The sequence below is a fragment of the Bufo gargarizans genome, chromosome 4 (genome assembly GCF_014858855.1).
Source record: "Bufo gargarizans isolate SCDJY-AF-19 chromosome 4, ASM1485885v1, whole genome shotgun sequence".
Lineage (NCBI taxonomy): Eukaryota > Metazoa > Chordata > Amphibia > Anura > Bufonidae > Bufo > Bufo gargarizans.
Genome location: NC_058083.1, coordinates 220,656,390 through 220,673,895, shown reverse-complemented (window position 1 = coordinate 220,673,895; position 17,506 = coordinate 220,656,390). Strand labels below are relative to the sequence as shown.

Sequence of the window (17,506 nt, the reverse complement as noted above, 5' to 3'; positions counted from 1 at the left end):
ATGACCTCCTGAGACCCCTGCTTCATATCCATATTAGAGACAATTTGGTAGAGGAAAAGGAGAAAACATGGCAGCTACTGATGGCTGCCACGGAGTGTCAAGCTTCTGGGGAGGTATCTTGTGCTGCACTGTGGTATTTGGTTCTGTGAGATACTATTCTGTGCTGCACTGTGGTATTACTGACCCTAGAAGCTTCTATTGACCCCATGTATGAGTGTGGGCCAACGTTCTGTCAATTTGGACACGCCTACAACATCAAGGCTAAGTTTATGGCTTTTTCCTGGGCCTCATTAAGTTCCCAGTCCGCCCCTGTTTCTGTGTAGCCTCCACTCCGGATTTTGGCTCACAATCACGGATGTGACATGTGAATAGACAATCAATGTGTAATGACTAGAGGTCTGACCTTTAAAAACCCAAACAATCAGTCAATCTTTACATAGTAGCCACCATTCCCAAATTACCCACATTTTTACAGACAATTCCGGTAAATTCAGTCTGTCCTGGGCCAGAAATGAGTGGGGCTTTTGTATGCCTCGCCCATAAGCAGGCAGTCCCAGTCTGGTTTGGAGGTGTTTCCAGGATGGGGCTTACAATTTTAGTATGTATGTAGATTTGCACTGGCAACTTTAGAAGTCGTATGACAGTGGAACAAATATTCTACAATGATTTTGGCACACTTGGAATTTCAGATTATACTTTAGCTTCAAATTTTCTCTTTTTCCCCAATTGACACTTTAGTAGACTAGAGCAGATATATTGGTTTAACGCTTTATTATAGAGACTCAGCTACTATGTATACAAAGACAGGCATAAAGCAATGTGCTTCTCTTACCTTGCCTTCCATTATAGTTACCACATCAGGCAATCCACCAATCACTTTACCACGATCTAAGGAAATAAGGGAAAAGGTCAATCATCAAGATAGCAGAAACTTATGAATTTAGTTGCTATGTATATGCGAGTGCATTCAGGAACATCTCTGAATATCACCCAAACGTGTATTTTAATACGCCTGAAATATGCTCCAAAAAGAAAAAATGGGTCACTTGCTATAGGCCAGGCATTGCCAACCTGCGGCTCTCCAACTGTTGCAAAACTACAACTCCCACTTTGCCCTGCTGTAGGCAGTCTTGGCCTGCTGGGAGTTGTAGTTTTGCAACAGCTGGAGAGCCTCAGGTTGGCCGGCCTTGCTATGGGCCATAGGTTCTCATTCTGTGTTATGTGTAGCCTAGAAGGAACATGCCATGTCTCCAGTGGGTACTTAACATTGATGTCATGCTAGATTTTCTAATAGGTTCAGCACAGTGAATAATAATAGGCTGAGTGGTACATTAATGTCCTTTATTTGATTTAAAGTACTTGACTTACAATCATTGAGAAATACTTCCATGTACAATTCTTTTTCCGATGTGCTGATTAAACAGAAATGTACCATATTGGACCCACTAATTTAATAAGGTCTGCATCGAGTATAGCTTTCTAATCTTAATCACTCTGGCACCCGCAGGAATATATTGGTACCACAGTGATATCAGCTGTCTACAACACACCAAGCAACCCGTAGCTAGTTAAATATGAGTGTATGCAAACACATAGAGCTACCTGTATTATTCATCGCATTGTATAAATACTTACTCTTTTCAGCAAACGCTGCGGCCCTGTGGGAGAGAGAAAAGGTAACTGTTTAATATAATATTTTATATGTCTTATTTTGCATACAAGATAATGAGTTTCATACTTACTTGAGTCTCTGGAATTCAGCATAGGCTTCATCAAATGCTGAAATTAAAAAAGATGATGTGTCATTTGGTTTCTATAGCAACACTGGAGTTTCTCAGGAGAAAAAGAAGGTAAAACATCAACTCATAGCTTTATTTGTACTTGGACTTGAGCTAAAACGCCCCAGATTTGTAAGTGTTACCTTGTCCTGATAAATCAATAATTCTCTTATGGGAACTTTTGGCATCAAATATCTCAAATGTATATTTTCCTTTGTCCTTTTCTGTGGGTTCACATATCTGCAACCAGGCATACTCATCCGTGCCACCGATTCTCATCTTCTCGCTCGAAGAAATCTTTGACTCTCTTTTGTACGAATAAAATTCAAAATTATTATTTTATCACTTATTTTTTTTAAATAAATGTTCAATAATTAAAAACATTCAAATGTAAATCAAAATGGGATACAAGAAGGTAGAAATAATAAAAACGTATGCATCTAGAAGAATCAATAGCCTTAAAGGGACACTGACAGGCCCAATAAGCATATTTAGGTATATATATGACTGCACAGGTCTTCTAATGTGTATTAAAATCATCTAAGTATCCCCCCTGTCCACCTTATAAATACAGTAAACTGATGTTTTATAACCTGGTAGAATCGTCTTCTTTCTGCCCAAGGGGCGGCGTTTCAGCTACACTTGCACCCAGCCAGCCTCGCCCTAACCGCCGTTTTGAAGCGCCGCCCAGCTCATCAATATTCACTTTGCTGGGCAGCTACTTCTGTCCCCGACTTTACAAGATCCGGCGCATGCCCAATACAAAGCTATGGGCATCGGACTCCATTTCATCTTCAGCGCATGCGCCTGGCACCCTCACTGGCCGGCATCACATCGTGCCTGCGTCCCCTCTGCTTCTTAGCGGCCGCTTCAGCCTCTGCGTTCTGCGCCTGCGCCGGGATCTTGTAAAACGGCGGTAAACGGCGGTTAGGGCGAGGCTGGCTGGGCGCAAGTGTAGCTGAAACACCGCCCCTTGGGCAGAAAGAAGACGATTCTACCAGGTTATAAAACATCAGTTTACTGTATTTATAAGGTGGACAGGGGGTATACTTAGAGGATTTTAATACACTTTAGAAGACCCGTGCAGTCATATATATACCTAAATATGCTTATTGGGCCTGTCAGTGTCCCTTTAACATTTAAAAACTTTTTTCTAGAATTTTTCATTTGGGTCGTGAATGCAAAATTAAACACCTTTCTAAACAGTTTCCACTAAAGAGCTTGTGTAGCAAATGGCATTTAGCATGTAGAGAAAGTGAATACAAGGCACTTACTAATGTATTGTGATTAGCCATATTGCCTCCTTTTCTGGCTTGGTTCATTTTTCTGTAGTACTTTTACAGTGCTTTTTCCTGTGTTTGCACACTAAAGTGTTGGCTTCTATGGTGGCTGGGACCATAGGAGAGCACATAGGCACATATGTGCAGCAACTCCCATTATGACTACCTCGTATCTGCACTGCAATGGCAGCCATAACCCCTGGAAACATGCAGTTCATAATGTGATAGAAAAATGAATCAAGCCAGCAAAGGAGGCAATATGGACAATCACAATGCATTAGTTAGTGCTTTGTATTAACTTTGTCTATATGATGAATGCTATTTGCTGAACTGCGACAACCCCTTTAAAGTGGTATTCTGTCCCCCCCCCCCCAAAAAAAAAAAAAAAGATGAATGTTTCAGCATTACCCTCATTTGACTCCTTCACCTTTACTTTTGTGTTTTCCAGGCACTATTTTTAATCCCAGCACTAGACTGGTGGGGCATGTTCACAGTATCAACTCTATACTAATGCCTCCACCCCCTGCATGAACATTACAGGTCTGAGCCGGTAGCTAGCTCTGCCCCTCTTAGCTCCTAGTTTACCTCCATTCAGCTGGGAATCTAGTGATCCCTCCCTGGTGTCCAATATGCAAGCGCCAATCCATGGTCTGTCTGCTGCATTTGCGCATTCACATTGTAGACAGAACCAAAGGAGACCAGGACCCAACCGGCTATGTTGTAGACATAAGTGGGACTGGAACTAAACAAGGCAGTGGGCACCACATTACTTACTTGTAGCACTGGAAAATGGGGCATTAAAAAAATCTGAAGGACATGATTGAGTGTTAATTAGTGGCAAGGGGGGGTTGAATGGTGAAAAGTAAAACAATCCTACAATACCTATCTAAAAATGTCCTAACATTTTTCTTCTGCAGTGTGTGTACATCACTTACCTAGCTGCTGCGGCTTCTGAATCTGAGCTAAATCCATCAAAGCTCTGCTCCTGTTTCTAACGGCTCTGTGCTCTCCCTTGTCTAAGTGTTAGAGAAGGGGCAGGGAAGGGGGCGTGATTACCGTGACTTGAAGCAAGGAGGCTGCTGCCTCAGTGACTTCAAGCATGTGTGGAGAAGCGCGCCGGGCAGGGGATAAAACAACGTTTCAGTACTTTTGCTGCATCTGCCTTCAGGAAGAAAGGCATCATCAGAAACACACTGTGGGCTATACACAGGTACTGCTGGCGGCTTGGGATGGTTTTGGGAGGGGACAGGTTCCCCTTAAGGCGCATTTACACACCCAGCCTTCCTGGCTGCTCGTTCAGTTCAGGTGAAGCTCTGCATTTACATTCAGAAGTGATCACCTCCACAGTAGAAGGAGGGCTCCCTATTGCATTCCCTCATCCTCACATAGCTCCAATGTTTCTGGGCAGCAGATCGTAAAGGTTCAGATTCTAGTACCAAAGACAAACATATTCTGTAAAGGCAAACCAGGACACGGATTTGCATTCTAGCAAAGCTTTTCTTACAGAATATACAGTGGAAACATGGTAAGCTATGGTATGCTACCCTTAATGGGACTGTGTCAGCAGCTTTGACCACTCAGAACTGCTAACTGCACTGCACAAGTAATGGAGGAGCAGTGTAAGCATACTGCGGTGGTGTCATGGAGGTTGCATGACTATAATTTCTAATGTCCCTGGCACTGCAATCTCAAGTGCTATGGAGACACTCCCTTAAAGGGGTTATCAGACATTAACAAATGCTCCCCCCCATATGCCGGGCCCCTCCCATGCGGGTGACGCTAGGGAGGCTCATCCCCCTGCCATTGGCTGCTCCCCCCGACACCGAATGTTTTCATCCGCGTGAAGGGAGAAGCAACAGCGGCGGTGCAGGGACCAGGAGTGGCACGAGGAGTGAGGAGCCAGGTAAGTAGAATCGGTGTGAGGGGCACGGCATAAGGGGGAGCATTTGTTAGTGTTGGATAATCCCTTTAAAGTTCAGTGCCCACCGCTCTCTGCACTGAGCACTTCCCAAAACCCTTCCCACTATTTTGAGTGACATCCTATTAGGAGACTGCTCAGCATCACTCACTGGAGAGTGGAGAACATGGGGTTCAATGAAGAGAGCTTCATGAACTGAACAGGAAGGAACCACCTCCATGGACCACCTCTATGATTATTGAAATTGTTATGCAGGGTTGGGGAGGTTTAAAAGCTGGATTTCTTGGTCATGCAACCTGCACGACTATCACCCTGGGCATTCTTGCACTGCTCTCCCCTTCACCTATATAGTGCTGTTAGCAGTTTTCGGGTGTAGAAAACCGCTAACAAATTACTTTTAAGATATGCATATGTTTTGGTTTTTTTTTGCCTCCTTCATAAAAAAAAAAAATGAAACTGTACTCTCTGCTGGTTCAGTTACTGGTATAATCACATCATTTGTGTAGCACTTCAGAACAAATTAGTCAGCTATGACTACTATTATAATAATGTTAGAAATATCAGTATATTAACTCGGACATGAAAGTCACAAATAGTCTAAATATGATTACAGCATTCCAGCAGAAACAGAGTTAATCCGTAAAAATAAAAAATTGTTACTTGAAAATAAAATGTCACCCCTGCAGTCATTTCCTATCTAATTGGCACTGCTGTGTTCAGCGTTCGGCATTACAATAATGACAGACTTTAAAAGAGATGATCTCAACCTATCATTCTCGGAGATGAGAAACTACAGACTCTTGTAAATGAATGAACAGAGCACAACGAAGGCACTCACGAAGAACAAAAACATTCTTTGAAGAGGAAGGCATACTGTAAGTCGTCATGTAAGCAGATGCTTAAGTTAATTTTATTTACTATTAGAAATAACCAAAATGCCCATTAAAGTGTGTTGTAGGCAATCCAATCCATAATGGATTAATGATCTGAGTCTACAGTAGCTGTTTTGCTAATATAAAAATGATCAGTACATCTGTGTCCCTATTTATAATAGGAGTCATCATTTTGTCTGATACAGCTATATTTCATATATATCAGCCAAACGTATTGACAACCACATTTATAAATGTCCATAGCTCAAAGGACCAGCAGAGTGATGTTAGTAGGTTTGACCATGAAAAGGTTATCAGCAACGGGCAGGTTGGTTTAAAGGAAATGTGTCATCAGAAAATGACCCATTGTTTAAATCATTGTTTTATGTGAAATATATTTTTATAGAGTGTTTGGTGATGTTTTATTTTTCCATATTACTTTATTAAAAAATTGTATAGGTTTGACTTCTTGTTCTGTACAGGAAACTTTCCAGTAGCTGTTCTTATTATCACCACAGGCAGAATTACAATGACAAGTAACACCTCTGTATAGATAACACAGGCTCCACCATTCACAATAGATGATATCACAGCTTATCAGCTCACTCCTAGGGGTGCTGCTATCATTCATAAGGCAAAACGCCACCATATTCCTATTCCCCACAAAAAGGTACAATGTTATTGCACCCGATTTCCCTCCCCTCAAGCTTTGGGTCCAACCCATGTAACTGCTCTCAAAAGATAGGGAGTCTTAATATATTTTAGGCCTAGTGGCCAGCGTCAAAATTGCGGGATTATCTAAAATAAAAATTATATGCACAGTAACATGGCCATTTTCTGAGAGATCTCTGCTGGGTTACGCACAACAGTTTCTAAAGTTACAGAAAAAGGTGCAAGAAATGGAAAAAAAAAAAACAATGACCACAGCTCAGGCTTTGGAAATCGTTTATAAATGAAAATAGAAGTATTGTCATGCTAGTCCAAGGCGGGACATTATCAATAACTAAAAAAACGTTCATGCAGAAGACCATATTTCAAAAGTATTGTGATGGTCTACAAGGGGAGAAACCTAACAGACCTGTAAGGTAGGAATAGAGAATTCAGGCTATAATGGGTATAGGCTTGTGAGTTAAAGTTTGGAAACAATATGGCATAATAATAATAATGATCAATTCTGCTGTATTGTGCAGACTGAGAAATAAACTACACAAATACATGGATCCATCTGGAATATAGTACAGTAGTGTTTACTGGCACAGATTAGGCCCTTCAATAGCAAATGAGTATCTTTTAACATGGTGCACACTACCTAGTGTCTGTATCTTTAGTGGCCACCTCCAGCAGGCTTCTGAGCCATATTGAAAGACATGTACCATCTTAAACAGGTTCACCAGTCATGACCAGAGGTTCAATCAAAAAAGGGACAGCTCACCACTTAGTGAAAATCACTTGCACGGGGAGGGATGGCCCCCAACTCCAAAGTCAAACAAATCCCAGCAGACGTATTGGTTTCTGAATGCTTTATTAATCCATGTAAATGGACGCGTTTCGGCCCGTCCAGCCTTCCTTAACTGCAGTTTGACTATGACCATAGGTTCAGCGTACTCCAAAGATTTGTATCACCTTACGCTACTAGAAAGCCTTTAAAATTTTACAGAATTGGAAACGTGCTGCATAAAGTACTGGTCATGAGCATCTAAGTGATGGTAGGGGATGTTTCAGCCACACTGGAGGTCTGACTGACGGTCCTATCCAGTACAAGAAAGATGTAACTAATACAGTTTCTACTGCTTATGGACTGAAATTCTACCTAATCAGCTTTAACTTGTAAAATGAAATTAAGTAAAAAAAAAAAAAAAACCTTAACAGCAATTAGAGTACAACAAGTCTCCGTAGAAGGCTCATATTCTTTTTATAACTAATCATAATTTCCCAGGTGCTCTTATGTATCTTCCAGTACTAAATATCGGTTGATACAATTAAAAATCATCTCCGTCATAAGTGCCAACATCTGTCATTTACGGCATAGACCTTCTGTCTTAATTATTTTAACATGGCACTTTAATCTGTCAAATACAGGGAATTCAAACCCTTCCAGTTCTAATAATTGAGAATAAGGTGGTATTTTTAGAAATGTCATTGTATATTTTCACACGTGATTATAACTGATATAGAGTTTTAGAACAAGCTATTTCTAACAGATAGTAATGATGAGTTATTTGACCTTTTTCAGCACTGTACTTTTTTGGTATAGTGTGAAGAAAGAGTATTTAGCTGACATTGTTCTGCATTGGCCAAGATTTGAGATAACGCTGAGCCCAGTGGTTTCATTTTTTTTAGGTACTATGGTTAATAGCTCTGTTTTTGGATAAACGATCATTTGGCCAACAGCTATCTCTCCCAACTCCCTCGTGGCTCCCTCATACAAATGTATGTATATGCTATGGGAAGAGTGGAGAAAGCCACTGCCAGACACTTTTTCCAGGGAGAATAAAAGGATCAGGTGAAAATATTAATTGTGCTTGATCCTTCTCCACCCGGACATCATCTTCGGGGGACATTAGAGTGTAGGCTGAACCAGTGATTATCCGCAGGGTCAGCTGATGGTACACTAATGTGTATGGGTGTCTTCAGCCTCAGCAAGAGCACCCTATTGAAATAAGGGCAAAGGCCCCCAGGGCTGTAAGTGAGCCAAATAAAAAGGGTGTGCCACTAATATAAATGTATCCTGCCCAACAGATATCACCGTTATATTACTTTACTCAAATACCGCCATTTATCAAAACTGCCTTACTAAGCTACCATTGCACACTGTGGCAAATCAGTCTCAATTTTTACTTGCTGTTGGTTACATCCTGCATTGGAGCCTTACAATGTAGGAAGCTTCATTGGTAATAACATGGGTGTGGTTAGTGTCACATGATGTCAAGACATCACCGTAAGGAATGATGGGACAGACGGTAGGATTCAAGCATGAGGATAAGAGAAAATTGCAAATGAGATAAAATTAAAAGAAAAAAAAATACATCCAAGGAGAGATGGGAGCTAGAGTAATTGATGACAATACACTTTGGAGTGAAAAGTAGCTTATGGCACAACCCCTTTGAGTACCGCCTTAACCCCTTCTCGACATGTAACATACTATTACATCACATGTCGGGTCTTTAAAGATGGCGCCCACTCCCGAGCGGAGCGGGCACCATAGCAACGCGGTTTCCTACAGCAGACACCGGTGGATAATGTCCGCAACCGTTGGTAATTCCAATAATGGACATTTAACCCCTCAGATGCCGTGGTCAAACCTGACCATGGCATCTGAGCATGCTGAAAACCTGAAGAGCATGCTTCCAGTTATTCTCTGGCTCCCCCATGTGGTGATCAGAGGAGCCTTGTGTGCAGCAGCCCTTGTCTTTGTGAATGACAGGAGGCTGCTGCATAGTATTTCCTATGGAGCCCCCGCCTGTAATAGGGATACATAGAAAAGTACTCATCATGGGTATCGCCACATGTGTACATGACTGTACTAACAAAATATAAAAGTTTTAATCCCATACGGAAAAAGACGAAATGAAAAAAAGGGTCAAAATGGCCGATCTCTCATACTGTGAAGGAGAGCACTACTTGTAAATGCAGCAATCTCCTTCACTGAATGAACAGCCGATTGTCAGGATGGAACGCTTTCTTCCCAACAATTGGCGGTAACATCATACAGTGTAAACCCACCTTTAGCGGGAGAGAATTATGTGCATGCTCAGCCACTTCTCCATTCATTCTCTTTCTTTATGCGGCACACAGAGACTGCCACACCATGCAGGATTCTGGAAATAGGTGAAGGTCCCAGAGGTGTGACTCAAATCATTGAAACAGTTATGGCATCCTGTGGGTACTCCATCAATGTACATAGGGATACCCTTTTTAAGGGATTTTTATATGGAATGCCGATCCTGAGGCAAGTGACGTCCTGCACATTGGTCACATGACCTAGGCGCCGCTCAGTTCCATTCATGTCAATAGGTCTTAGCTGCAATACCAAGCTCAGCCTTTATACAACATACAATGCTGTGCTTTGTATGCTAAATATAGAAACTCCAGCAATTGAGTTGCAAGAAAATTATTTTTTTAATTGGTATTGCGGCTGTGTACAATGTGACGTTTCGGCAACACATTGGCGTTCATCAGGATAGGAGTGCATTAGCACTGACTGGGTAGCGCTTTGTATGCTGTGAGGAGGTCAAAGCTCTTACTAGAGCACCACGGTCTCTTCAAGCAGCTAATCAGCCGGGGAACTGGGTGTTGGACCCCCATCAATGAGATATTGATGACCTATCCTGAGGATAGGCCATCAATATAAAAATCCCAGACAACCCCTTTAATGATGTTTGAAACAAAGACCAGAACAAGAGTGAAAATTCATACCTCTGGTACCAGGACACTTTCATTTCTTCAGAGAAGTACTTCATGTAACAATGGAATCGTATTCCTTCCGGTGTACACTGGATCTTAAGCTCGGAAGCAGATGATCCTATTAAACAAAAGGCCAAAGTATTCTGCATTAGATCATGTTCACCTAGCATAGTAACATTTTTTTTTTTTTTTTTAACAATGTAGAAAATACAGTTGTTCTCTAAATCTGTACCGAAAGAAAAGATATTTTTGATACAATTGAGACATATTATCTGTGAGCTTCGGTTATATACGAAATAGATTGAATTACAGACTTTGATGCATTTTTATGACAGTCCTCCTACAAGGATACAGACAGCTGTAATAAGACATTATAGGTTTCTGGTCTTCTAGGGTATTATTCTTTCAAAACAACCTAGTTTTGCTTTAGCATTTTCACAATGAGCTCTCAGACACAACATCTTGTTGCTTTTTTCTCTCCGAATGATAAACACTCAGTAATTTCAGTAATTATCTTTATAATAGACTCTTCACTTTATCTACTGAGAGCTAGAGCAAGATATTTCAAACTGTACCGTCTGGTGCTAAGACTTTATCAACATTATTTAACACTATAGATTAAATGGATAGACTATAATTGTGTTTAGGCAGAATTTACTTATGTGCTGCTCCTCATATATATTACTTCAAATTCCGAAACACTAAAATGGTCACTCTGATAAAATGACATATAAGGGTAATTATCTACTATGTTCATTTAATATGTTGTGAGCATAAGGCAAAAGCTTTTATTGAGGATGATGGAAAGTATAACAAAACATGACAAAAAATAAGACCTTGTTGGCATACAAATAATAGCTAGCTTCAAAACCACAACAATGCGTGTAGAAAAAGGATTTGAATAGTCAAACAAAAAGATGGAATATGCAAAGACGTGTGTATTGTCACTATACAGATGACTGTCAAATAGTAAAAGCCTTGAGTACAATAAGTAAAGAATGATTATTCCAGTATCCGTGAGTGCTTCTTTACAGAAGAGGCATATAGTTAGTTAAATCATCTGCACTTTATACCCCTTAAGATCATTTAAAAAAGGCTATGACGGCCAAATTACCCAGCCTTTTTGGCAAATGAACTTGGAGTAAGCAACTTGATTTTGACAGAGAAGTGATTAATGGTACACATTTGGCTGGGAGACAGTGTTCATTTCTGTTCAGTTGATATTGAGGGTATTTTGTCAGAAATAATGACTCTGAAATATGAGAAAAATACTCTGTCTACAAGGAGAAGCTACAGCCAGAAGCTGTTGCCATATCTGAGCATTCATTCCATTAGTAACTCTGAATCAGTTAACTGGGAAATCAATCTAGGGTATTAAAAGCAATATTATCATAAAAAGCTAGGTTTTACTAGCATTTTCATAGTTGGAATGTGGTGTATTGCAAAATGGAAAATATTGGTAATAAATATTATAAAGCTTAGACAATGCTTTACTAACAAGAGAATAAATTAAGGCCCCTTCACACAGGCCAATTGTCGAGAACAAAAGTTGATATGAATGGACAAGCATATACTCATTTATTGGGTGAAAGCATCCCTGGTGGTGACACCAAAATCATTGGTCCAGATTTACTAATCCTAAAGGTGGCATAAGCTTAGACACAATTTGGATGATAAATCTGGTGTAAGGATAGATACTTTTCAACTACTGGTAGGGTTACTTTGAGACAGGTTTTTATGCGAGAATTGTGGTTCAATCTTGCTCTAACACAGCCTACTTTCATGCAAAGCCCCATTCATTTCCACTAAGCCCCAGTCCTTGTTAAGCATGTAACTCATTTCTAAATGGTCTCTCCCTCAACTTTCCCCATTTCCAATCTATCCTTAATGCAGCAGCCAGGCTAATTTATCTGTTTAACCACTACTGCAATGCCTCTGCTCCGAGTCAAACAGTATAAAGGCAAAAGTGTAGAGCAGCACCAACGGACCTCACGACCAATACCGGAATGCATCAGCCACAACAGGACCGCAGATCCGCAGCAGTCCACCGAACAGCAGAAAGAAAAGAGGTTACAGCAGCATCTCCGGTGTATCCTTTATTGAAGCATTGAGTGCGTACAAAAAGCAAAAATACGACATTTTAGCTACATAGTAGCCTTTATCAATGTAGCTGAAACGTCGTATTTTTGCTTTTTGTACGCACTTAAGGCTTCAATAAAGGATGCTGCTGTAACCTCTTTTCTGTCTTTTGCTCAGTCATTGCACTGGTTGCCCATACAGGACAAGATTCAATTTAATCTGCTCATTCTCACCCTCATAGCTCTCTACAGTGCTGTACCACCCTACATCACCTCCTTCATTTCTGTCTACCATATTACCCATGCTCTCCAGTCAGCCAATGGCTAATGACTAACATCTGCCATAATCTGAACCTCTCACTCCCGTTTCCAAGACTCCCCCTGATTTGAACCAGTTCTTTAGAATGCCTTTCTCCAAGCAATGAGGTTAATTCACAACATCCACAGTTTTAGGTACTCCCTAAAAATGTATCTTTTTAGGTTGGCCCATCACATCCCCTGATCTAACTCTTCTCCATCCCCACCCACCTTCAGCATCATTCTTCTTTACCTGATCTACTGCCAAGTATCCACACCCCATACACTCAGAAGCACTCCAGATATTGGCAGGTGACTGGCTTACGCAGCCTTATATCTACTCCCCTATTGCCAGTGGTGTATCTTGGTTTTGTGCTGCCCTAGGCGAGACTAAACTCTGGCTTCCCCCTAATATAAATTTGACCCACCCCTTCCTGTCACGACCAAACCCCTTCCTCTGTAAACCCCACCCCTTCCTCTTTAGGCCCCACCCTTTCCTGTTTTGCATAAGAATATTAAGAAATGTATTGCGAAAACTATATATCACGATAAATACCCGCTTAAAAGAAAACAAAAACAAGGGGACGTTATACTGTATGCGGGCAGCCTCAACGAGACGTTATACTGTATGGGGCAGCCTCAACGAGATGTTATACTGTATGGGGGCAGCCTCAACGAAACGTTATACTGTATGGGGGCAGCCTCAACGAGACATTATACTGTATGGGGGGCGGGGGCAGCCACAAGGAGACATTATACATACTGTATGGGGGCAGACATAAGGAGACGATATATACTGTATGGGGGCGGGGGCCGGGGCAGCCACAAAGAAACACTAAACTGTATGGGGGCTGCCACAAGCAAATAGTGCACTCTGCACTGTGTCATAAATAAAGGTGGTATGTGTGTCAGACTGTCTATGGTGGCCCTGGCCTCTCCTTGAGGCTGCCCCATACAGTCTGTATGGGGCAGCCTCAAGGAGTGTCCAGGGCCACCATAGACAGTCTGACATACCACCTTTATTTATGAGTCTCACTCTCACTGTGCACCATTTGCTTTTTAACTCTCGTCTCACTCACTCCTGTTCCTCTCTGCCTGGACTGGACCTGGACATTCCTCGCAGGGCAGGCTAGGAGTCAGGCGAAGTGGCCAACTCTGTTCTGTGACTGTGTGAGGAGGGAGGTATGTAGAGACTTTTCCCACTGAGCTTGCGCAAATAAGACGGCTCGGCGCAGGTGCAGTAGTTGAAAATTCCAGAACACCTGAGGTCGGGACTGGAGGAAGTCAGGAGGACTCAGGAGGAGGGTCCCTGCTTCACTATGCGGTGCCGGCGATGCCGCTCGCATAGTGAAGGATCAGATTCGGATCGGCAAGCAGCGGACAAAGGGGAAAAAAGTTTGACACATTTTACTATCACTAGGCAAACAAGGCATTTTGCCGCCCCATTGGCAAGTGCCGCCCTACGCAAATGCCTTGTTTGCCTCGTGATAGATACGCCTCTGCCTATTGCGTTAAGATGGCCAGACTACTGTACAAATCAAGCACTTGTTACCATCTGTGTCACCCCCATCTCCACATAGATTGTAAGCTCTTGTGAGCAGGGCCCTTATTACTCTTGTTTTAACTGTTGACTCATTTGTTGCTATATAAGACTGATTGAAAACCGCTGCAAAATATGTTGGTGCTATATAAAGATTATTATTATATTATAGTAGGGAAAAGTGTAGAAACCCTAGATGCACCAAATTATTTCAATTTGCACTACTTTTTAAGACACATTTTTGGTTCAGACACATTAGTAAATCTGGGAAATTGTTTCTGGGCAGCAGTCATCTGCTATCTAAACCGGGACCTTCTTCCCAGAAACAATGAATCTGTATGGGAATGAGCGATCACTACTGACATATAGTGGAGATGATCGCAGGCAATTATCAGCAACAAATAGTTTCTTCCCGATAAATGCCTGTAAAGTCGGCTCATGTAAAGACACCTTTACTCATGGGGACAGATTTCATTTTTCAATTTTTGCAAGGAATAGGGTGCCATGCCATACATTAAGAGTGTTTGCCCATTGACATTCTTCTACAGGCCTAACTCTCCTGACTTTTATATTCAACTATATCGTTTTTATGCCATTTAGGAATATGTGATTGATGAAGTGATGGCATATACTAGCAGTAAGTTAGTATTTGCAATGGTGGGATAACCTCTCACAAAGACAATCCCTGTCCATATGCCCTATATATGCATATGTGGGGGGTTACTATAGTTCCATGAACAGACAGCACTGTCACTTTTATAGAAGAAACTCGTTAGTTTGGGGGTTCAATAGAAGGGAAAAATCTTTTAAAAAGTGGGATAGATAGATAGATACTATTTATTAAAAAGGTATTTTCTCTCTTTGGATTACATCCTAATGTGGATTACCATGTCTAACAATATAACAAAATAATAGCAAAGACAGGTGCACTCCACCGTATGCATTTTTGCTGGGGATCATCATTAGCCACGGGCCACAAGTGCAGGATTTGCTCCCCTATATATATGCACGACTGCATGTGGGTTTGAGCACCTCCTGCTAATACCACGCCATTCTTTTCAGTTTGTATTCATAGAGATTCCTGGAGGTGTATAAACTTCAATTTAAATGTGACTGTTTTCCATCTACAGGCCACATTTAGGGGCACCTGTGAGGCCTGGGCCATATCAGCCAGTCTTGAGTGGGACTCGCAGACTCCTCCCTCCTCCCATTGCAAGCATGGTTACATGCTGGAGGTAACTGGTGAGTTGTTTGTGAGTCGGCCTCATGCTCCTGTAATTTGCGCACTGGCTCCTGGTATTGCCCATACGGCTCAGGTCCCGGGCTACTTGAGAAACCTTGACGTGGTGCCCGGGCTCAGACATGTCCTACACCGTAGGACATGTTGGCTAATCTCTCAATTTTAAAATCAGTTTGAGGGTTTAGTGAGACTGCAGAGTGCACCTGTATTTGCTATTATTTTGTTATATTGTTATATTGATTATCACATCCACACAATTGCTATCTTGTGTAGGATGTCTATTGTGGTACTTGTGGTTCGCTGCGGGCATCCTCCACCGTATGCATTTTTGCTGGGGATCGTCATTAGCAACGGGCCACAAGTGCAGGATTTGCTCCCCTATATACATGCATGACTGCATGTGGGTTTGAGCACCTCCTGCTAATACCACGCTATTCTTTTCAGTTTGTGGATTACCATGTCTACAGCACTTTCTCATAATATATTTTAAAAGCATTTAGTGTATCAGTAGACTATTTTGCCTGTGATTTGTGTGCTTGCTCTTGCTTTTCAGCCTGCATGTATGTATATCTGCTTGAAAAAAAATGAACATAAAAATACACATTAGTCAGCAAGAGTTTAAGAGCACAGATTAGCTAAAAAGCATTAGCATATTCATTTTTAGACCCAGCAAAAAGAAAATTTAAAATGAGGTGAAACACTTTAAAATGTATTTTGAGGAAGAGCTTTGTAATTACTCAAGGGAGGTTGAGAGTAGAAGAGAGGGAAATTAAAAAGATAAGATACAGTTTATATTCTAGAGTCTACAGAACTGCTACAGCAATAAAGGTTTGTCTTCTGAAATTGCATGCAGACTGAAAGACATTAAGGTCCTTTAAAATCTATTATGTAATATCAAAGTAGCACATATTCTGATTTAGAAAATGTCACATATAGGAGACTACAACTTTGAATGACACTTTTGATACAGAGTGCTGTATGCTGCTTATTTTATACCATGCAGCATAGTAAATCAATCTATTCTTATTCTATCCCACGTGAGAACTAGAAAAAGAAAAAAAGTGTATGTAAAGAATGACAGCTACACACCACCAGCCACAAAGGCATACCACAAGATTCTGCAACCTTTCAAGCCAACCCATGGCAGCTCTACTTTCAAGTCATTAATAATCTTCATGTAATTTTACTGAGTATTTTCCAGTCTAGACAATTGCATATTGTGTGTATATTAGCAATTACTTTAGAAAGTTCCTGTTGGGGTAATGTTAAAGTAACACTCCAGACATTCTCCGATGACACATTCCCAGAACTTTATTAGCACAAGAACAACATGCATAACAACTTTAAGAGATTTCTTTCACAGCCCTTGGACAATATCCCTACCCATGCATAGTCTCTATCGTACCCATCTAGCTTCTAGCACATAACGGATGTCTCTTCAAACCCTCTCGAGTTTACCCAACATTATGTTTGATCTCTGTTTTATCCTTCCTATTTCATCTAAGAGATGTCCCCAAATACCCATAGCTCTAGTTAGACTTTCCTTAACCAGGGCAAACGTTGTTGTTCTATCTATGAATGTAAATACTTTGGTAAGGACAGATTGGTGGCATCATCTATGGCACCCAGAACCAGACTCTCTCTGCTACTATTACAAGACAACTACTGCATTTTGATACTTTGTGCCTCTTACTCCAGAAACTGGCGGAAAAAAAACTTAATTTTACAACTTTTTAAATGCCATTGAAACTAAATTTAGTAGGTGTTTCTACACCGCCCTCATCACTTTCCGAAAAGAGGGCGTGGTGTGATCATGGTGTGGGCGGGCCATCGGCCCTGATACATTTACCATCCCTTATGCCAGTTTTCTGGCATGAATGATGACTGATTTGTTGTAGATTTCAATCTAGGTGCATGGACCGTGAACAGATGCAACTTATCATTAATGACACACATCCTCTGGCAGTGCAGAGGATATCAAGAGAAAATGTCAATCTTGATCAAAATAATTACCCTATTTTTCTTATAAGGTGAATACTAGTGAGTGCTTTCATTATGGAAGCGCTCACTAGTATGCATTAGGTGCCGAGAGCCGAGAA

The 17,506-nt window shown here is 41.2% G+C and overlaps 1 protein-coding gene across 7 annotated transcripts in view; it reads right to left on the bottom strand.

The window, feature by feature from the left end:
• MYOM2 (myomesin 2) overlaps nt 1-17,506 on the bottom strand; it is a 419,263-nt gene that overhangs the window by 239,109 nt on the left and 162,648 nt on the right. For all 7 annotated transcript variants that reach the window (XM_044289251.1, XM_044289247.1, XM_044289250.1 and 4 more), the window contains 5 exons: nt 10,265-10,370; nt 1,922-2,085; nt 1,743-1,779; nt 1,636-1,658; nt 833-888 (listed from right to left, as the gene is read on the bottom strand). In XM_044289251.1, the coding sequence (XP_044145186.1) occupies nt 833-888; nt 1,636-1,658; nt 1,743-1,779; nt 1,922-2,085; nt 10,265-10,370 (386 nt within the window). The remainder of the gene's footprint in view (nt 1-832; nt 889-1,635; nt 1,659-1,742; nt 1,780-1,921; nt 2,086-10,264; nt 10,371-17,506) is intronic.